The following is a 23,605-nucleotide window of genomic DNA, read 5'->3' on the forward strand; positions in this document are numbered from 1 at the left end:
CGCTGTTGTCCTTGATAGAGCACGTGTATCAGTACCCTCCCATAGCTCAGTGCGAGTTTCAACTCCTTCCATTAACTACGTGATTTTTGTGACTGCTATTAGCGAAGTTGTGTGTCACGCAAAATGGAGCAGCGGAATTTGGAGCAACGTTGTGCCATTAAACGGCAAGTGTGACATTTGAAAAGTTAAAACAGGCCTATGGGGAACATTCTTTATCCCTAGCTCAAGTTTTTCGCTGGCACAAATCATTTTTGGAAAGCAGAAAACACGTTGAAGATGAACACCGTTCAGGGAGGCCTTCAACTTCGAAAACCAATGAAAACATCGAACGTGTGAACACTCTTGTGAGATCAGACCGTCGTTTAACATTAAGAATGTTGAGTGAACAATTAAATTTGAACAGATTTACCGTTCATCAAATTTTGACTGAACATTTGCACATGCGAAAGGTCTGTACCAAAATGGTGCCGAAAAACTGCCCTCTCCATAATAGAATTTTTGACCTCAAAAGGCATTCCTGTGGTTCCGCAGCCCCCTTATTCACCTGACCTCAGTCCGTGTGACTTTTTCCTTTTTCCTAAACTGAAAAATGTCCTCAAAGAAAACATCCAAAAGAGTGTAACGGACATGCTGAAGACCATACCGGTTGAAGACTTCCAGCGCTGCTACCAACAGTGGGAACAACGTCTCCATCGGTGTGTAGCTGCCCAAGGGAACTACTTTGAAGGGGATAACATTGATGTTTGAAAATAATAAAAACTTTGGTAAATAAAAAATCAGTCTCATTACTTTTCTGCCACACCTCGTATAGCACATCATAAACAATCCAATCCTCCCGATTTAAAAACCTGATCCAACTAAATACCAAATACCTCACTGACAATTAAAATGCATAGAAAAACAGAAAGCAAAAGAGGGAAACAGATCATTTAAAGAGTGTGAAGCCTACCAAATTCCAATGGTCTCCAAGTTCAGCAATAATCTGAATAAAGCCATCTTACACTGCAAAGTTAACCAACATTCCAAATAATATACAAAACGCTGAGTCCAAAAAGTACTGCTAAAGTTTATTTTTTTAATATATTATTGGCAGATTTGAGATTTCTAAAGTAACTACTTTGGTGTTAGATATGTAGCAGGATTAGGACTATGTAAGAATTTAAAAGTTTTTTTTTCTATTAATCCTTCCCTAGAGTCCTTTATGCATTCTTGAACAACAAGCATCTGTAGAGCTAAAAATATAACATATTAGTAAATTACAGTATTTAATTGAGCTTATCACCAAATAGGAGGTGTGGTGTTACACCTAATTCATGATTGAATTTAATTCACAATATTGGGATAAATTAATACAGTCGGCATAGAAGGGGAAAAAAAAACTATCAGTAATACGTAGGCATCACAAGAAGTAAATTTAATAAAATTTAAAACAAAGAGGTTTATTGAAATGGTGTTTAAAAATAAAAATCTAACTTGAATCTACAGAATGAGATGGGCGCATGTATGTCTATTTGAAAATGCTGCACCAATGGCATGCCCTCACACAACTTAATCTCTACTCCCCAACTAACAGAATCGTCTCTTGCAAAAATAAACAAACTCATTTTGGTTCTGAATTTTAGATCTCGTTTGCAGAATATTCATTTTTTTCATACAATGTTTTAATATGACAGAAAACCTACTACAGATGAACGTAAAAAGAGCTTAATAGTGATAACTACATGTTAGGCATTTATGTGATAAGCATCTTGCAACTACATTGATGGGTTGAGTGTTGACAAATAAAGGTCATGATATTGCTATTCTGTTAGCCTACTTAAGACATTACATCTGTTAAAGATCAGCTTTTTTAAAAATACCTGAACTGAATATTGCCATGATAAAGATATCCTGGTATATGTAGTAGAGGGTAATCTTTTGCCTCCCAGGGTGGATGGAAAATCCTTTAGCTTTTTCAGGAAAGGTATGCAATGTAAAGAGCCAAAATGTTTGCAGGCTTCTATTTTTAAACTTGCAGAAAGGTAAACACAGCTTAATTCCACCACCTGGCTGCAACATACTCTTAAAAGAAACATTGTTGTAGGTGTAGAATGACTTTTTTACCTTAATGTATTTTTAAAGAATCTGGTACAAGATGCCTGTAAGATTTACAATACATAGGCAATGCTTGGGGAGGGAAAAAAAAACTATTTAATTCAAAACACACCCCAGCTCTTTAGCTACTAATGTCTAGCTTGCTTACATGAAAAACATTCGACTTCATGCCTGTACTATAAGTAGGGCTCAACCATAGGAACAATTGTTGCAGTAATTCATATTGGCAATGGATCAGCAGTGGAAAACCAGTTTGCTCTGGTCCAGCCTGAGATCCATCACACACAGCTAGAGGAAGCTTGTGGAGCTGTATAAAGGATGGAAGGACATTTCCCCCCTGCCCGCCCCAAAATCTCCTGTCATACCTAGTAGAACACTACCTCCTCTGGAGATAGTTGCAACAACAAGATGGCCTGGCATGATGGAAGGTCCAATCATTCCCTCTCTATAAGGAAAGGGAAGACCTAGAAATGTACTTGGCAACTTTTGACCATCTTGTAATTGTGCACACATGGCCAAAGAATGAGTGGGTAATTTGTTTGGTGCCGCTCCAAATAGAATTGTCAGAGAGCAGTGTTTGTTGCCATGGACCCTGCAAAACCCTTAAATTACGACCTTTTAAAAGGTCTCCATAGTAAAGAAATTTGAAATCAGTGCTGCCAGGCTTAAATCAGGAAAGATGCCCACTGAGCCACAAGCTTAACTTAAAGATTAATGTGTTCAGTAGCTCAACACATAGCTAAATGATAAAAATGCCATGACTGATGGTCATCTCTTGGAGCAATTGTACAGGCTCTAGACCAAGAATTGAGGACCTGGATTATGGAGAATATGTCTAAGATAGTAAGACAAGCAGCTAAAACAGTAGAACTGGACATGGCTCGTGAGAAAACTGGCAAAAATGACTTTTATGTGCCTTGTCCTCTTTCCCCTAAGAAACCAGTACAGAGCAAGGAGAAGGTAGAAAAAATTAAAGTGATGGGTAAATGTATTGAGGAGAGGCTGCTAAGCTCAAGAGGATTGTTGGACTGATGTGTGTCCTTGGCGACAAAGTCTTGTATCCCCTTATGAGAATAGGGGTGGAGATCAATGGCCATTTATTCACACCTCAGGTATTAATGGTTTGCTGCATCAGAGCCTAGTGAAAAAGTTTGAAGATGCAACCAGGGCACATGCAGTTGCAGAAGCCAAAAGTCAGGGGGAAAAAAAAGGGGCCCTGTGAGCTGGAATAAATTACCATTTGCAGAGGTGAAGGTGAATTGTCTGGACACAAGACCTGGAGACAAGGGAAACAAGCAAAAGTATTGTGAACTCCTAAGCAGGGAGAGAGTGCAGCACCAGCCTCGGACACTCCTGTGACAGGGAATTTTGGGGCTTTGCAGCATGGGGACCTAGTCTTCATTCTTGCTTTGAGAAGGCAGAGAAAACATTTACATTTATCTGATTGGCAGACGCTTTTACCCAAAGCTACTTACAAAAGAAGTAAACATAATAGAGTACCTTTAGGCTAGGGCCAGTTTGTTCAGCAACTATATCAATGGAATGTAATTTATACTAGAGTAAGGCATTTTGTATCACACTGGAAAAAATGGGTGGTGTTACCACAGATAGAAATGTTTCATAACATAGGTTTCATGCCCAATCTTTCATGATCTACAGAAATACAGGCAAAGAGAGCTCAGTCTTGTAAAACTACTACTATTAAATTGCAAGTGTTTTTGTGTTCTGCACCCTGAAGAGTTATGGCAGTTGAATTCCTACCACACAGTTCAATTAGACAATGAGGCAGGGTATAATTGACCTTTTCTGGCCTAGCAAAATTTAAACCCTTTTTTTTGTTTGTTTTTTTGAAGAGTAAATAAAGGAAAAGCAGGAGTGGAATGAGCAGTACACATTATATTTGGTAGTTCTCTTTGAACAGGAAAGGGGGTAAAAATGATGATCTAAACCAGAAATAGGAAAAAAAATCAACTAACATTAAACTGCATATTATTTAAAAAATTAGTTTAACAACATTTGAATACTATGTCAGGATTTCCAAATTTAAAAATATTACAATGACAAAATGTCTATCCATATTAGCAAGAAAGGAGCCACTTAGGGAGTATTCATTTTAATTATTGTATAGGTTATTGGAGGTACAGGTATAGTTGTGCTTGAAAGTTTGTGAACCCTTTAGAATTTTCTATATATCTGCATAAATATGACCTAAAACATCATCAGATTTTCACTCAAGTCCTAAAAGTAGATAAAGAGAAACCAATTAAACTAATGAAACAAAAATATGATACTTGGTCATTTATTTATTGAGAAAAATGATCAAATATTACATATTTGTGAGTGGCAAAAGTATGTGAACCTCTAGGATTAGCAGTTAATATGAAGGTGAAATTAAAAGCCCGGTGTTTTTATCAATGGGATGACAATCAGGTGTGAGTGGGCACCCTGTGTTATTTAAAGAACAGCGATCTATCAAAGTCTGCTCTTCACAACACATTTTTGTGAAAGTGTATCATGGCACGAACAAAGGAAATTTGAGGACCTCAGAAAAAGAGTTGTTGATGCTCATCAGACTGGAAAAGGTTATAAAACCGTCTCAAAAGAGTCTGGACTCCACCAATCTACAGTCTGACATATTGTCTACAAATGGAGGAAATTCAAGACCATTGTTACTCTCCCCAGAAATGGTTGACCAACAAAGATCACTCCAATAGCAAAGAGTGTAATAGTTAGCAAGGTCACAAAAGGACCCCAGGGTAACTTCTAAGCAACTGAAGGCCTCTCTCACATTGGCTAATGTTCATGTTCATGAGTCCACCATCAGGAGAACACTGAACAACAATGGTGTACATGGCAGGGTTGCAAGGAAAAGACACTGCTCTTCAAAAAAACATTGCTGCTCATCTGCACTTTGCTAAAGATCACGTCGACAAACCAAAAGGCTACTGGAAGAATGTTTTGTGGACGGATGAGACCTAAATAGAACTTTTTGGTTAAAATGAAAAGCATTATGTTTGGAGAAAGGAAAACACTGCATTCCAGCATAAGAACCTTATCCCATCTGTGAAACATGGTGGTGGTAGTATCATGGTTTGGGCCTGTTTTGCTGCATCTGGGCCAGGATGGCTTGCCTTCATTGATGGAATAATGAATCCTGAATTATATCAGAGAATTCTAAAGGAAAATGTCAGGACAGCTGTCCATGAACTGAATCTCAAAAGAAGGTGGGTCATGCAGCAAGACAACGACCCTAAGCACACAAGTCGTTCTACCAATGAATGGTTAAAGAAGAATAAAGTTAATGTTTTGGAATGGCCAAGTCAAAGTCCTGACCTTAATCCAATCGAAATGTTGTGGAAGGACCTGAAGCGAGCAGTTAATGTGAGGAAACCCACCAACATCACAGAGTTGAAGCTGTTCTGTACAGAGGAATGGGCTAAAATTCATCCAGGCCGGTGTGCAGGAATGATCAAAAGTTACTGGATACATTTAGTTGCAGTTATTGCTGCAAAGGGGGGTCACACTAGATACTGAAAGCAAAGGTACACATACTTTTGCCACTCACAAATATGTAATATTCAATCATTTTTCTTAATAAATAAATTACCAAGTATAACATTTTTGTCTTATTTGTTTAACTGGTTTTTGTATTTGCAAATCACAACTTAAATTTTATAATTCAGGTTTTCCCTCCTAATGGGATCTCTACTAAATGGATACATTTAGCAAACCCTAGGTAAGTTATGACAGATTTCAAAGAATTCCTCAAAAAGGTACTGGTTTTGCTAAGAACCTAACAGTTTCTACTCCACCTGGTACAAAATATTCCAGTTTGCATTAACAATACTATGGTAATCATGAATTTTGTGACATACCAGACATTTTTTCTTAAGGAGATTTACTTGGTCTTTTTATTTTAAATATACAGAGGCTAAAATTTGCTATTAAATGATATATTAAATGTGTTATTTTATATTTTTCTCTTGATCTTTAAAATCTTATGAAGCTACAGTATAGAGAAAACAAATAAAAATCTATTTAACTTTCACTTTCCATTTAAACATACCTTTTTCCGAAGTTTTCTGAATAGAGGGTTGAGGTAAGATTCTGTTTGCTTCTGAGTTGCACTGGCTAATTTACCCTGAACACTGCATTTTACATAGTCTTCTCTGCTGTTCAAGTCTTTGGCCCATACTCCAAGAAGAAACTGCATTGAAAATGATCGGATTAAGCCCTCTACTGGTAATATACATATTACAAAGCTTAAGTAGAAAAAAATATATATAAAAATATTCATGACTAAATTTCACCAAAGTATTAACTCTCATGTTCACCAAAAGATTTGCATATGACAGTTTTAAAATAACACTTAATTAAAATATACTTGATAAAGTATTGATGATTAAAATAAATAAATAATTTGGAATTAAAAGGTTGTCCAAAACCACATTATTTTACTTTGGAACAACCAAGTTTTGTTATCTCCAGCAACAAAGATGCATGTGATATATTTGAAATTAAAGCTGAATTTGACCAAAATGCAACAAATAATTTTGGGAAACAAGACGACAACAGTTTCTTTTTCACCTTCACTTTAAACATTCCATAACATACTTTAAACTCTAAAAGTGATTTGAATGCAACCGAATTTAGTAATTATTTAAATGAAAATACACCCATTAATGTTTCATCTTTTTTAACTTGTGTACTTATCAAGATTTGATCTTCATTTAAACAGTGTAGATTAGTAAGAACACTGTGCAAAAACACACTGCTACTGTGTGCAGCGGTTTTACATATTTTGTATATTTTATTATCTGTATTCTGAATTTCCTTCTTTTCTATGTGATGCAGAAAAAACAAACTGGTTGTCAAGAGTCAAAGATCTAAGCTATACTGCTAAGAACTGTATTTGACATTTCAAGCCAAATTTTTCAGTGCAATAGCCACACATGGTCGAAGACGGCTCAAAAAAAGATCGATTTTCTCAATCTGCTTGGAGTGTGTTTACTCTAACTACCGATACTGGAAAAATGGAAGTGAAAAGGAATAAAGAAAGTCAAAAGGGTTATACTATCACTTTTCCGGAGCTTACCATTTTCAAGAGGATCACGGCGGTGGACATCTGATCCAAGTTGAAAGAACATGATTACTGGACCTTTAGCTCCTATTGCACTTTACTTGAATTAAGTCAGTTCATATTTTTGTGTATTACACTTTGCCAAGTAACAAGTTCACTGGTAAAATTCAATTAGTACTTCACAAATTACTAATTGCATTATGTATACATATTAAGGCTCAGATTTGTTGTAACGCACAGTAGTAGTTCCAAGCTGATTAACATGAATGGAACATGTATATACATGGAAGCATGTAAACTGAAACAGTTTACTTAAAAAGTATTTATTGTCCAGGGATGCATCAACCTCCCCCCCAAGTATGTGTCAGTTTAAGATTTAAAGCCCTAAGATGCTGCCGAAACGCCCTGCACCTTCTAAGGGCTTCTGGCAATGAAAACGCGCTTGCATGAATTACAGTATATATAGCAGTAACATCGATATTTTACATTCTAGCACTACAGGTGACATATCAATACAGTACTGTACAGTATACTGGTTTACCTTTACATTATATTTTTAGGTAATGTATTAAGCTGAGGCTGAAATGAAGTGAAGTGTTTTGGAAGCATGTTTAGGGTTTAAACTATAAAAATAGGCATTTTTTAACCACATCAATAAGTCACAGTTTTTCACAATTTACGGGTGCTCTAGGAACGTAACCCTAACCGCAAATTTTGGGGGTGTACTGTACTAAGTCTTAACAGCCAATTTATTCATAGTGTTTAAAAACTTGATTCAGTGGTAACACACTTAAAACAATTATTAAATTTCAAACTAAATTTGACATCTGCCAAAGCTGAACTGTGTATTTACTTAGTCTAAAAGTTGACCAAAAAAAAAAAACACCAACTCTATCTCAAAAGTCCCTGTTCCATTCCCTTACTTGGAATGATTAATATCCTTACATTGCAAATGTATATGGTTTTCTGTGATTAATGGAAGACATCTGCAGATCTGGTAATTGCTTTTTAGGTTTCACATTGAAAGAACACAACCAAGGTCTACTTGTGTAAGCTTGAGACATTAAAAGAGTAAGCCATTTCTACAGAAGCAAAGATTCATTTTATTTTATTTTTTTTTAATTAAAAATTTAGTGACTATTGAAAAGAACACAGCAACCATTCTACTTGCCCATCTCACAACAGTATGGATGGACAACAGTAGCAGAATTCACTGGACAATTTGGAAGAATGGAGTTTTAAGAAATTTGACATTGGAAACAATGGTATGCAGGCAGGAGAAATGATTCAAGACAAAAAACTTGATGAACAATTTCAGGCAAGTTGTAGTGCTCCACAAGATCTTTCATCTTTCACACTAAATTCACTGTTATACTGAAAATTATAACTCGACAGGCAGTTCTGTTTTTGGATAACACCTTATTGTCAAAGCAAAGGTCACTTCCACGTAATGTAAATAAAATGTGAATCCAAGCAAAACACTAAACATAATTGAATTAGAGAGTGTGGATTAACATTCAAAAGCTCTGTTTTAAGGTACTGTAAATCATGCAGCATACAAGCAACAATAAAATTCGAATATACTGTACTACGAGTTCTGTCAAATACTGCAATAGAAAAAAAAAATTGCAGCCTTTAATACACACAGCAGTAGCCTATATTAATAAGCGATATGTTATCTAGTTGTACCAAAAGTATAATATATACATCTGAAGACAACCATGAGTTTGCTTAAACCTGGGAGGGAACAATTAGCTTACCGAGTGTCACATTTCTAAACCAATCTAATATCTCATCAAGGCAGCACTCAAACTATGGGTAGTGATTTTGAATTGAAAAGAGCAATGGTCAGTCATTCTCTAACCCGCTTAGTCCAGAACAGGGTCGCGAGAGAGGGCTGGAGCATATCCCAGCTAGTCAATACATGGGACTGAGTAGTTATTTGCTCTGCCGCAGCGCTTATTAAAATGCACAGATTAATTGTTATGCTTCAGCTGCCCTGTGCTACTGAGCTCCTAAACTGATAAAAAGTATAAAAAAAAAAAAAACTTATTTTCTCTTAGCATAAAAAAAGTCTTTTGTTTTATTTATTTTACTCTCCCTAAACCCAGGCAGTTTAAACTTCATGGCCTGGAGGAGTTGGGTACAGGTGCTTAGAAAGTAGCTCAGTGCGTGTACATATCTGCAGGGCAGGATTTTACCACTATTCAGTACAAAACTGAACAACATTTTATGCCCAAACATGTATTCTTGTTTGAGAATATGTTACATGACATATGCTATTCTACTATTGAGATATTATTGTAGATGATACATATCTCACACTCCTAATGCACAGCTATGTCAGAAACTAAACAAAAAATAAAAACATTGTGAATTGATATCTTAAATAAAAAAGCTGCACTAACCCAAAATGTGGATAACCCCTCCTTATTAGGGGTTGTTTAATAAAGCAATTACAAGTTTAATATAATCTGTACTGCTTAAGGTTTTCAAGACAGTTTTCCCCAATGGAAAATAACTAAATTAAGATGCCTGTTTAAAACCTAAACAATATTAAGAGCCTTTACATGTCCAAAGTCATCCATTTAGAAATGAAGGAGCCCAACTCAAAAATAAAAAGCTTTAATAAATTCAAATAGTGCAGCAGTTATCAACCACAGTTACTATAATTAAATGTCAATATTCTTACCCTCAAGACTTTATTTATAATATCCATGTCCTTATAGTCATCACCTGTTCCAAGGGATTCTCCTAAAGCCTAAGAAATAAACATTACAGAAAAATAAAGGATAATAAGGAATTCATGGTTATCTATGTTATCCACTTAAGCAACCATTACCTTAACAACAAATAGAGTCAATCCTCAACTTTTGTGGGGGGTTATGATCCCAGGAAATGATGCGAAAGTCAAAAGAAAGAACATTAATATACTGATCCTATCGAAAATAGGAGGTTAGCTTCAGGCAACCACCAAAAGCTATAATCTTTTGCAAGGGATCATTCAAAATACACTTACTGCATAGAATTCCTTGTAACAGAACACTACTTTTGATAACTTTGCATAAAACAGTAACCATAAAATAACCCATAAAATGCAGTAACACACAAAAAAACATTTTTCTCACTAGAATTCTGTGACCTTTAATGCTAACATCTCAATTGAAAACAATGCCTCCAACACTTTATCCCTTCATGACTAGCGCTGGAGATTGTGAAGGACGCACTGGCTTGACATAATCTGTTCAGCAACATCTGCTGAAGGGATCTGCAGTACACTTTGATGGCATAATTTCAACACTTCATATTTTAAGCAAAACAATGAAAATGAATGCACAGAGCGCTCTACTCTGCAACGGTAGGGTGATCAAGAACGGTGAAGAATCTAGTAGGATACTAGCTGCTCCCCAAACTTGCATTGCACTTTTTTTTTCTCTCTCGCTCTCTACTGTGCATGAACCCCACAAATGTGCACATGAACATCTGAAGTCACATGTGAAAGTAAAACAAGCAAATATTGAACATTGTAATGAAGAAAAAATTATGAAGTACTGCCAGAGAGTTCCGTATACAGACCAGAAAACACCATTATCAGACACTTGGAATTAATAAATATGTAAAAAGAATTACCCTTCTGGTATAACTGCATTAATGCATTCTTTTAACACTTATTTATTTTCCTCGATATTCAAACAAAATCTAACTTTAGAAAAAAAAAAAAGGCCATCATAAGAAAATGAACACACTACACAAGCAGTTTATTAGGCATAGCCATAAACACACAAATATAGTTACTGTATACTAAACCCAGTGATTTAGTAATTGTCCATATGAACTAAATAACTGGTTACAAGCTTTTAGCAGCAATATATAAAAGAAGGTGTTCCCCTACAGTTTTTGATTTCTTTCTCATTGTGGTGCAGGAGTTTTGACTTTGCCAGCATCCAAGCACAAAAATTAGCCCTTATATCTAAAGTTCCTAACAAAATTATCCATTTTTTTAAAAAACACTAAACAAAAAGTTCACAAAAAATTTATTATATGTGTAACACATAGAACTGAATCTGGTTTCTGGATGAATAAGTACTTTGTTGAATCAGGTTTATTTATATTATACTATTAACCAGTACTTAACATGTTTGTAAATACAGTACAATCCCTCTTAACTGGCCTTGTATTAACCAGCCGATGGATTAACCGGCCTGTTAAAATAAAATATTTTTTTTTTAATCCTGAGTTCTTCTTTATATTATATGTATGCACTTCCTTCTTTCCTGGAAGGTGAGAGGCATTTTAAAACCACCAAACAACAAAGCAGTGTTCAAATTAAATAAAGTCAGTGTATCAAAATTCTTCTTTAAATAAATAATCCATTAAAACAAATAGTCCTTTAAAAACAACGCAAATGAGGTTAAAACAATGGCTGGAAGTGTTCTCTTAAAATCCTAAGCACAGTGCCTTCTTTCTACCTGGCGGCTCCCTTGCTTCTCCCATCAGGCTTCAAAACAAGGGAGTCGCCCTACCTGCAGGTGCAGCTGCCTTCCACACTGGTCCGGTGGCCCTCCGATCCCTGGGTACGTTGGGCTCCATCCGGACTGAGACATGGGTTCTTTCCCCAATGGCCAGGGCACTCACGCTGGGGCTAAACCAGCCCAAAGCCTCCACAACTGCCGCTGCCTTTTGACGGCCAGTCGTCTTCAATACCGGTCACTCCAGCTCCGTGATCGCTCAGATGGAGCGGCCACTTTCTTCAGCATCACAAATTCCCCGAGAAAATTAAGCCACAGATACTACACCCCCTCACTAAGCCGCGAGTGAGACGATTATTTAAAAAGTAGCCTTTCTGACTTGAGCTGTGGACCCGCTACACCACACTGTCCAGTCATGGTACGCTAAAAAAAAAAACCTGTGCGCGAAATTCTGGATGAAGCCTTGTGGATATGGTTTCTTCAGGAACATCGAAGAGGTAGAGTACATACTTTAGAAATATTTTTCTACATGAAAATAGGTATGCGTCAGATTAACCGGCCAAAGCAGCAACCAGCCATGGGTCCAGTCCCGAGGTGGCCGGTTAAAAGGGATTGAACTGTACTGGTATTTATATTATACTGTTCACTGTACTCACATTTTTTAATATAGAAATAACATACAGAAAGTATACTATTGCAAATGTACTATGTATAGATTAATAAATTACAAATTAAAATGTAGAAATGCTCACCTCTAGTTCCTCAATTGTTGTGTTTTCTTCATGCACCTTTAAATCGTTTTGCGAATCATCTTCACCCTGTTCTTGACCTCCAACAATTTCATTTAGATACTGCTGATCTATCTTATCCAGTGCAGCCTTTAAATCATTTCTCAGCCCCTTTGGACAAAAAAATTGTTTTCATAAATATTAAGAGTCAAAATAAACTTGGACTTCAACTAAGAAAACTGTGTTCCACTTAGAAAGAGCAAGTTTAACTCAATTTTATTTGGAACCTAGACCAAATTCACCAAAACTTTTCTGTCATGCTGTTTTTATTGGTTAACTTGAGCTTTTAATAATAATAATAAAAAATCTGTTTCAATTCCACCTTAATAAAAGGACAAGTATCTAGGTATCTGTCCAGTTGCTGTGTCTCTGTCATTCCAACAGTTGCAGCATAACAAACATTAACAGTTTTTACGAATACCATAACACATTGCATATAACAAATATAAAAGAATTTCGAGAAAACAAAAAAGCAGTTATGACTGACTTAAACATGAATACAAGGATTGTACCTATAGAATGTTCCAAAGTGTGTCTTTATGGACACACTTGTCAATGATTTGTCCTTTCATTTAGCATACTATAAAAAGAATTACTACCCTATGAGTCTGAAATTGACTGTTGTAAAACTACAATTTCTATAAAATTACCACATCCCACTTTAACTTCACATATAAAAATGTATATATACACATTCATTTCATTGATTTATAAATTTAAAAATGTAATTATCGTCTTTCAGAGCTAGGAGAATTAAGCAAAAAAAAAAAAAAATCATTTAAAACTGCATCATTAGAAATAATGGGGTAAAGCATTTATCCATAATCAAGAACGAGGGCTGAGTTGTACATTTTACAACAAGTGAATAAAAAAGTGAAAATATTAATCAAGCATATAAGGAATAGGTACTGTATGTGCCTAAAAGTGGGATCAAACGTGGATAAAGGTTTGACCCAGGCAGGCAGAACATTCTGTGTTAAACAAAAAAACTTGAAACTGATGGTGTGTGTTGATAACGAACTTCAAAGAGGATGTGGGATTAAGCAGAGAAAATAAAGCATTCTAGACTTGAACAACACATAGAAGAAATAGGGAGAATGGGTTTTATATTGGCAATAAAGTGCTTTGTCTTGTTGTCTAGTATGCAATATTTGCATTGAAGTACACAATTTGCATTATACCATATATCCATTTAACAATCGCATTCCCTTTTTCTTTTACGATTTAACATCAAGTTAGTAACTAAATGATGTCTGAGAGCCAGGTAACCTGTATGTTTTTTTCCTTGTGATTAGACAGGTATCATTACAATGTGGAGGCTTGTAAGGGAAACAGACTAGGGTCTCATTACAGTGCTTTTTCCTTGTTCTCCTATACAGTTATTTTACATAGTCATTCCCACCCCAATTACTGCAATGCTTCTAAAATGCAATCAGTGGGCGTAAGTAATGTCTGGTGACAAGCAGTGTCAATGTGTAGATCCAAGAAGGTTGCCACGTTATGGGCAGTGAGGTCTTGAATCGAATAGTCTTAAACTCTGGACCAACTTGATAAATATGTGGGCGTGGCTCTTGAAGTAAATACTTGTCTGGACAAGCAGACTGATCAGACTGTTGGGATCCATGATAAAACTGCATTGGCCATAGACTGTACTCTCTCTCACACTAAAAGTCTATGTACATTTCTAAATAGGGAATTGCATAAAGTCTAACACTTTGTGTGTGTAAAAGAACTCAATCATGTTGCTACAGTGATGGAACTGTAGAATGAATCAGGAAGACTTGAGGCAAGTTTCCCCAACTTGGGGAAAAAATAATGATTATATTCTGTATCAATTTGACTATGGTGAAATCAAATGTACAATCTTCGGACCATCATCAAGATGATCTTTCCTTGCATGGTGATCGATTGTTCTAAAAAATGATTTCAAGCTGAGAAAATTATTCTGTCCTTCTTGCCAACAGATACAAAATAATCTCTGGTCAAGGAATTTTCCTCCTTACTATTGAGAACTTTGCTTAAAAGTAATAGCCAGTTACTGTACTGTGCCCTCCATCGTGTTTGGGACAAAGATATATTTTTCCTTGATTTACCGCTCACAGTTTAAAATTACAAATTAATTTGTAATTTTAAACTGTGTAGTTAAACAATTCACATATGATTAAAGTGCACATTACAGACTTTAAATTTAAGGGTATTTGTATACTTTTCAGTCATTGCTTTTCAGAAACCAATGCATTGATAACTGGGGTATACTCTGTCTAAGCTTGGGTATCCACTTTCTCACTATTCGAAAGATACCAAAAGGAGGTATGGAAGAAGACAAATATTTCCAAACCCATAGCTTTTCAGCCTTTACTACAGTGATGGATGATGAAATTGGGGATCCAATACAACCTCAAATGAGAAGTGGACTGAAAACTAATTTCCTATTGGACATCATGCATATAAAAGTTATGGGGGGAAAAGGTGAAAAGTGTTATTTATAATAACACTGTGTTTTAGACTGCTATATGAATTTTGTAAATTTGTGAAACGCATTTTTGAGTAGAAACAATAAGTATACATTATTGACATCTATTATCCATTTTGATTTAAAACCTTTTCTCATTACTCTGTTTATTGTATTGGCCATTTATTTAATACAAACGAAAAAGCAAACATTAAAAAGGCAAAGCACATTTGTCAAAACCTTTTTATAAGGGCTTAGACAGGTATTGTTACAGATTAATATTCAATACCTGCTTTTTGCTATCAAAGAAAAGGTGAAATTTACTAATATCAGACAGACTTACTTTGTCATAACATACTCAGAAAAACTGAATGCAATTGAAGGTTACAGTGGGGCAAGAACCTATCTAAGCAGCATGGGGCACAAGGAAGAAGCCAGTTCTAGAACACACCAGCACATAGACACACAGAGAGCCTATTCAGACTGCAAGGAATCGAACACACTGCCTTGGTGTTTAGGAGGTATAATCACACAGATGTGTCTCAAGTGTGGCAAACTCCAATTAGGTAACAAGCAGACATGGGGTTTTAACTTAGGCCAAAAATCCATGAGGCAGTAGGGCAAGGCAATGTGCATTGCTTTATGTTACCACATTAAGACGACAACAAAATGCTTGTAAAAAACTTTCAGCATAGAATTCTATCAATGCTTATGTGCTAAGAAATGTGTCTACATGTACATGTTAAATGGTGTTTAGCATTTTATCTTTACTTTGCCCAGTTATCTGTAAATCTGGGCAATGCCCAAAGTCTGTCCACAGTTCAATCGGCAGTACTCTTATGAAAAAAGACAAGCTTTAGTGAGTTATTTGAAAAATAATGAATGCAATTCATAAAATCCAACCTATCTGTTGAAGTGTCCAACAGCATTAATATGCACACACAGGCATTTTTGACAGAAGGTCAAAGCTATCCTATCAAAACTAATCTAGGAAAACCATCATATGTATTCCAGCTAACCAGCCTTACCTTGTTTACTTCAGGAGTTAAAATTTCAATTTTTCTTAAACGTTGAAATGCATCATAATCAGACTCTCCAAATAAACGTATGGGCTCTCCTCTTTCTCGCAGCCTTTTTATTACCTAGCAAACAAAAAATGGGGGAAAATCCAATAAAGTAGGATAAATCATAAATAAAGTGAAAATGAATTTTACCTTACATTTTAAAAGTTAATACCTCCTGTCTGGACAGTGTCATGGGTAGTTTCTCTTCCGTTAGCTCCAGCTCCAGCACTTGATTAGAAGTGGAAGGTTCATCCTTATCATTTTTCTTAAATACCTACAAAGTACAGAATGTTTAAATCTTTAATAATAGATAGCTTCTGTCCACAGGTATAAAGAACTGTCTAATTTACTTGCATGTCTACAAAAATGACAAATAAAAATGTCTTAATTATTAAACCAAGAAAAACATTTTTTCACCATAATTCCCATTCTCCAAATACTTCTCGTATTTGCCATACAGTTCTCAATATGTAATCCTTGTCTATCAACTTTCACTGCCAGCTATAAACTTCAAGCTGAAACGTTTTCATGACCACATGCTGAAATAAACAGCTGTGATACCTTTATAAGAAGCAATGTTTCAAGGTCTTTTTCCAAAAATGTATTTCAAATATTATATAGGCTGCCACACAAAAAAATCTTTATTTTCTCCAGTATCCTGCCAAATGGAGTTTATTTTCCTCCGACCATCATCCATCTGAATATATTTGTTGTTAATGAACCGACATCTTGATTCTCTACTGTTTTACAAAACTTGTTTAAATAATTCAAGAGAGGAACACTGAATTAACCAGCTAATTCAGCAAAAGTGTGTCAGGAAATACTACTAGGGCAATATGCCTGTATAATGCCTCCCTGTAACTGTGAAGTCAGAAGTATCCTCTTTTTAAAAATTTTCTTTCTTTTAAGTCATTCAGGTATATGTTCAGAACACAGTGTGTGTGTGTATACTAGCTGTAAAAAGCCTGGGGTCCTAGAAACAATTATTATTAGCGGTGGGAGGAAAAATAATGGGGATACCGGTTTGCTGATATTAGCAGCTAAGCAAAGTTGTCTATCTTCTGAGGTTTCGTTACTGCTGACAAGCTGGCCTTGCTTGTGTTATTAGCGGCTAAGTGAGTTACCCCAACTCCATCTCTCACTTCCGGGCCGGACAAACACACACACACACACAAACACACACACACTCTTCCATGCATAGACGTTTATATACAACATATATAATAAGATGATAACATAGAAAGCAAACTTAAGACTCATGTAAAGTTTACAAATGCTAATTATGAAATAGTAGTATAGTATAGTCTACTAGTACTACATACTACAGTTCTACAAAAATTTAAACATAATCGGCATCTTAGAAGAGATTTTGGCAAATTGATTATTTTTAAAGGATTATGTAATGTTGATATGTGATCTTTTTCCAAAGTACACAAAAACATTTTATCAAAAAATTTAAATACTACATTCAATATTGTATTCTCAAGTTTTGTTTTCAGGCAAAATTTAGATCCCAACAGTTTGTTTCGCTGACAAAGTCATCGGTTTGACCTTCAGAGTTATTCTTAGGTGCAGTACAACTCAATAAATTAACTCTGATGACATTCTATTTCAGTAATTTAATTCAAAAAAGTGAAATATTATATAGATTCATTACACACAGAGTGATATATTTCAAGCCTTTAATTTTGCTGATTATGGCTTACAGGTAATGAAAACTCAAACTTCAGTATTTCATAAAATTAGATTATTACACAAGACTAATTAAAAAAAAAAGATTTTTAATACAGAAATGTTGGCCTACTATGTCCATGTATGCACTCAATACTTGCTCAGGCCTCCTTTTGCATGAATTACTGCATCAGTGAGGCATGGCATGGAGGCAATCAGTCTGTGGCACTGCCGAGGTGTTATGGGAGCCCAGGGTGCTTTGATAGCGCCCTTCAGCTCGCCTGCATTGTTGTCTCTGCTGTCTTTCATCTTCATCTTGACAATACCCCATAGGTCAGAAGAGTTTGCTGGCCAATCAGGCACAGTGATACCATGGTCATAAAACCAGGTATTGGTACGTCTGTCAGTTTGGGAAGGTGCCAAGTCCTGCAGGAAAATGAAATTAGCATTTGCATAAAGCTTGTCAGCAGTGGGAAGCATGAAGTGCTCTAAAATGTCCTGGTAGACAGCTACGCTGCTTTGGGACTTGGTAAAACACAGTGGACCAACACCAGCAGATGACATGGCTTCCCAAATCATCACTGACTGTGGAAACTTCCCACTAGACCTCAAGCAACTTGGATTCTGTGATCTCCACTATTCCTCCAGACTTTGGGACCTTGATTTCCAAATGGAATGCAAAATTTACTTTCATCTGGAGAAAAAAAAAAAAAAAAGAGGACTTTGGACCACTGAGCAACAGATCAGTCAGTTTTCTCCTTAGCCCAGGTAAGACGCTTCTGACGTTGTCTCCGGTTCAGGAGTGGCTTGACACAAGGAATGAGACAGTTGTAGCCCATGTCGTGGATACGTCTGTATGTGGTGGCTCTTGAAGCACTGACTCAAGCCGCAGTCCACTCCTTGTGAATCTCCCCTAAATTCTTGAATGGGCTTCCACTCAATTTTCCATTAATATGCTTGGATACAGCACTCTGTAAACAGTCAGCTTCTTTAGCAATGACCTTTTGTGGCTTACCCTCCTTGCGGGGGTTGTCAATGACTGCCAAAGGGGACTGGGCAGTCTAATGGTCTGGAATCCCTACAGATTTTATTTATTTCTCCAGACGTTTTTTTTTTGTTTTGTTTTTTCTGTCCACCCTGGCCATTGGACCTTACTCTTATTCTATGTTAATTAATGTTGACTTATTTTATTTTCTTACTGTGTCTTTTATTTTTCTATTCTTCATTATGTAAAGCACTTTGAGCTACTTTTTGTATGAAAATGTGCTATATAAATAAATGTTGTTGTTGCCTTCTGGGCAAATGTGAAGTCAGCAGTCTTCCCCATGACTGTGTAGCCTACTGAACCAGGCTGACAGACCATTTAAAGGTTCAGGACACCTTTGGAGGCGTTTTGGATTAATTAGCCAGTGTTAAGTGTGACACCATATGTCTATAATATTTAATTTTTTCACAATATTCTAATTATTTGAGATGCTGAATTTTGGGTTTTCATCAGCTATAAGCTATAAATCAGCAAAATTAAAAGATTAAAGGCCTGAAATATATTAAGGTGTGTGTAATGAATCTATATACAAGTTTCATTTTTGGAATTACTGAAATAAATTTAACGTTTTGATGATATTCTAGTTTATTGAGATGCACCTGTATATCCCTTAAACTGTCACACATCTTTCTTTAGTTGACCACATATACACCAAGTACAGCTGCATTAAAACTTATCATGCTTGGATAATCAAGAGGGTCCTCTTATTAGTAAAGGCGAGGTTTAAGCCTGAAAGGGCATGTTCACACTCTGCAGTTATTTGAGCTTTTAGTAAGGAGCATTTTCACAATGTCTAGTATACCTGTTTGGAGCCCAAACTACACATCGGTTACAAATGAGCATCATTTTTTTTTTAAAAATGAGATACTTCTCTGTGATAATGTACATAAGGCAAGATCGGGTTGTAATGGTATATAACCCTCTTGTTTCAAAAGGTTAACATCCATTTCCTAAGACTGAACACTTGAAAACTTGTGACAAAAGCTTTGTTAGAACATTTTATCAGTGCTAGTTGTGGCGCGATAGAGAAGTCTGTGGTGATACAGGGTTTTTTGTTTTTTTTTTCTTTTTAATATAAAAAACAGTGTAGCTCTGGCTTCGTGGAGGCACATGTTCGAGCAGCACCAGGATGTTTATATGGGGGTGGTTGTTTAGGGCTAATCATGCTTTCACACAAGTGTGTGGCTGGTTCCATTTCCTAATTTACTCTCTAATTTACTCTACCCATTGAGGTGTAGAGAGAGCCTGAGCAGAATAGTGGGAAGGAGTCAGACTGAAAAAGAAAGAATGAGCCAGAGCGGTGGAGAGAAGGCAGCAATCAGTGGCCCTACTATTTAGCAAAGGGAACAGAGCTCCATGAGTGGTCTCTCTGCTGAACTGTCTGGGAAAGTAGGGTTGGTCTGAGGTGTTCACCTAGGGATCCACTGAATGCCAAGAATAGAGTGTATGGAAGATAGACGTTTAAATCCAAACGTCTCGGCAGGAGGCAGACAGGGATGAAAGCTGGGGAATGGGGCCGCAGTTGTCATCTCCACCCAGCAGCAAAAACCTGCAGTGTGAGCTGATGAAGAAACCTTATGCATGCATAGTAATACGGCTGGATTTTATGGAACGCATTTAAGATTGATTTTATCTTCACAAGCAAACTGGTTTTTATTTGAATTAGTTATTAATAAGGAGATGGCACTGCATTGTATTTATTTAAGGGCATAATTTGTAATAAAACTACTATTGCACTTTGCAGCATACTTTTGATTGCCAACTGTAGCCAACGCAGCAGGTCACAGTACCAAGCCCTGTCAGCTGAAGAGCATTACCTACTATATTAGTGTACATTTGTTTCAGAGATGTACATTTCATGAAATGGTTTAGCATTGCATCAACATTTCTTAGATAATGCAGGCTGACAAGTAAACAGTCTAATGTTACTGTGCTTTCTCGCCATTTCAGTCCTAAAGTTAGTTTTGCCTGAAAACTAGGGCTGCTCCAATTGATCACCCGCCGATCTAAATCAGACAATTTTCACAAAAAAAATAAAAGAGACACTCAATGGGTGATCAGTAAACTGGCCAATCACAAAAACTAATCTTTTCTGGCCTCTTTTTAAGCTTTACAGTAATTTAGTCACAGTGCTCCTTTCCGGCAGGTATTATGGTGGTTGAACCAAACTTGCAACAGTGTAAGCAAAGAGCGGGAAGTCATGGCTTGTTTTGTGACAGATGATTAAAATATTAGAGTTTATGTTAAAGAATGTGGAGTAATAAACTGAGAAAAATAAAATCGGAGGATTCCCCCTGGATAATTAGACAAACAGCAAGAAAATTATTTTAATGAATTTAGTCCTTTTTATTTTTAGATTTGTTTTTTATTTTAGTGCTACAACTTTTTTTTTTTTTGTCTTTTAATTAAAACGAATGCTGTTTTAGTTTGGACAGCGAGATTGTTTTAAGTGCAGCAGCTTACATTTTCAACTGGAAAAAGAAAAATTTTTGCTTAACAGAAAAATGTGACTTTTATTTATGAACCTGTTAAGCAAGTTAGTCTTGTGTCTTCTTCATAAAGAACTTGAGAATATTTGCAGCTGTTTAAAGATTTTTACTATGCTTATTTATCATTGTGTCTCATACAACATAAGTTTTGGTAAGAAACAAGTACTGCATTATTAAAATAGTAATCCATAATTAGAATTATAAAATTGTACTATGAGCATTATCGAAAGGTGAAGAACACATTATCTTTAAATTATGCTTTGTTTCAGATGGGTAGATTAGAGAATAAATCAAAAAAAAAAATGACAGCTTGTAATTAGGAGAAGCATTTTATTTTATGGCATATGTATTATGGATACATATTTTGTACATATTTTATAAGTTAAAGTATGCAATTTAAGGAAGTCTTATTTTAGCATTTTATGGTCACTGAACAATAAGCCCACAACATTTAAATTTTGTTAATAAAAAGTGAACAGATAACTACCGTGCACTATAGTTTAATTATAAAAATATAATAAGGCTTCGCTGCATCTGGTTATGCAGGAGCTTAGTGTAAAAAGGATCTTTAAAGGAAAAAAAAAAAAAAAGAAAAATCAGGATTGGTATTGAATGGACCGATCAAGTAACATGAAATTGGTGTTCGGTATAAGCCTTAAAAAAAACCTACTTGTAGCATCCCTACTGAAAACAAAGAACTGCTTTTATATGTGGTTTCTGCATGCTCTCTGTATACTGCATGATACATTCTCTAGTTTGGATATAATGTTGTGTTCGCCCAACAGTCATGACTTCTTTGCAGAATATCCTCCATATTTAATCAGCAAAAAAAAAAGTTCTTCTATTCTAATTTTCTATTTATTTTTGTTATAATGCTGCTTGGAATTAAGATTACGAAAACTGTGTTTGGCAAAAACCCAGTTAATGCCACCATGCCCAACCTTATTTTTACAGTGCTTCCCTCATAACCAGTGAAGGCTCATCAAGAATAAACCATGCTTTAGATGGAGTTACACCTAAACTGTCTGAAGTGCTATAAGCATCTGTCTTGAAAAGTGACACCAAAGTTACAATCGTACATGCTTAATCAGGTAAATATCATATATAAACATTTGGTAGTCTGCCAAGCTTTCAAAGTCTGTAGTTTGGTTGACCAGACTACAGCACTGATGAGGAAAACCATCTAAGAATACTAAACCACAAAACATTTTACACATGGAAAACAATTATGTGTAAGATCTGTACTTAGTCTGAAAGTAACATGATTATTATATATTATATATTATACAGTTTCTACTATACATGCAATATATTGTTTGCCAAAAGATTTCCTATACCAAGAGAAAGAATAGTGATTTGATTACATTTTATGCTCATTATAATACAGTACTTTATTTTAATAAGTGTACAAAAGAAACAATGCTCATAGCCAAACACAAATATTAAAAGAGTCAAAAACACACGGTGATAGTCAAGCTGCTCTAGAGAAGAGACACAGGACTTAGCTGGAGAGAGAGAGTAGGTTGGAGATCTTTATTTAATGCTCAGCAACTGATTTCATTACACCTTTTCACTAAATCCAGAAGCCAAAAGACCAGAGGTTGGCAAGTTACAAGCATAAACGCTAAAGAAGGTGTTGTGTATAACCATCATATTTTCAGCAGGAAAATGAGAAACAATTATGTTAATGTCATATTTACACTTCTGCTTTAAGCCATTACTTATCAATAAAAGAAAATGTAAGCCAGTGACGAGCACAAAAAAGTCCAGTGCAATTTTCTCTATTGAAAGCCATCACGATAATTTAAAAAAAATAGAATTTGACTATAGAGAATCGTTTGATCTTCACTCAAAGCCAACAAGGAACACTACTGTCGATTCCTGAAGGTGTTAAATTTAAAGATTTAGAAGAAACTTTACATTTGCTCCTTCCGCTTACTACGCAGAAACACAGCTTTTGAATGACATCTTAGATTTTTTGTATTTTTTTCCTAGTGCCAAAAAGAAAAAGGTATGTAGAGAAATTCTGCTTCAATGGCTTGCCAAACTCACATTGCTCAGCAAAATGTTGACACACAGTGGTTTTGCACTTCTACCACACAACTCCAGAGTCCTGGACATGATGCAGGTTTAATTTAAACATGTCATATTGAATACCCAAGAAACCTGGCTAAATAACAAAGATGGAGATTAACATAACATACAGGGACACAAATTTCTAGGAAGGATAGACTGAAAAGAAAAGGCAGTGGGGTTGATGTTTATGTCAATCAGTATATAAAAGCATGTCCTATTCAGTTGGATGCTTAGCCCCATCTTAGTAAGGACTTGTGGCTTTATCTGGAAAGAATTACGGAAAGATAGTAATTTCAACACATACCTTTTCGGTAATATTAAAAGGGCAAATTTACAGGGGGATATCATAGTTATGGGGGACTTCAACTGCCCAAATG

General features: G+C 35.7%; 1 protein-coding gene across 3 annotated transcripts in view; it reads right to left on the bottom strand.

The window, feature by feature from the left end:
- The window catches only part of prpf18 (PRP18 pre-mRNA processing factor 18 homolog (yeast)), a 59,556-nt gene that overhangs the window by 25,014 nt on the left and 10,937 nt on the right, over positions 1 to 23,605 (bottom strand). For 2 of the 3 annotated variants that reach the window (XM_039761502.1, XM_039761503.1), the window contains 5 exons: positions 16,120 to 16,221; positions 15,912 to 16,025; positions 12,396 to 12,542; positions 9,867 to 9,935; positions 6,161 to 6,301 (listed from right to left, as the gene is read on the bottom strand). In XM_039761502.1, the coding sequence (XP_039617436.1) occupies positions 6,161 to 6,301; positions 9,867 to 9,935; positions 12,396 to 12,542; positions 15,912 to 16,025; positions 16,120 to 16,221 (573 nt within the window). The remainder of the gene's footprint in view (positions 1 to 6,160; positions 6,302 to 9,866; positions 9,936 to 12,395; positions 12,543 to 15,911; positions 16,026 to 16,119; positions 16,222 to 23,605) is intronic. The other variant, XM_039761504.1, reaches the window with a different exon arrangement.

The sequence above is a fragment of the Polypterus senegalus genome, chromosome 8 (assembly GCF_016835505.1).
Source record: "Polypterus senegalus isolate Bchr_013 chromosome 8, ASM1683550v1, whole genome shotgun sequence".
Classification (NCBI taxonomy): Eukaryota; Metazoa; Chordata; class Cladistia; order Polypteriformes; family Polypteridae; genus Polypterus; species Polypterus senegalus.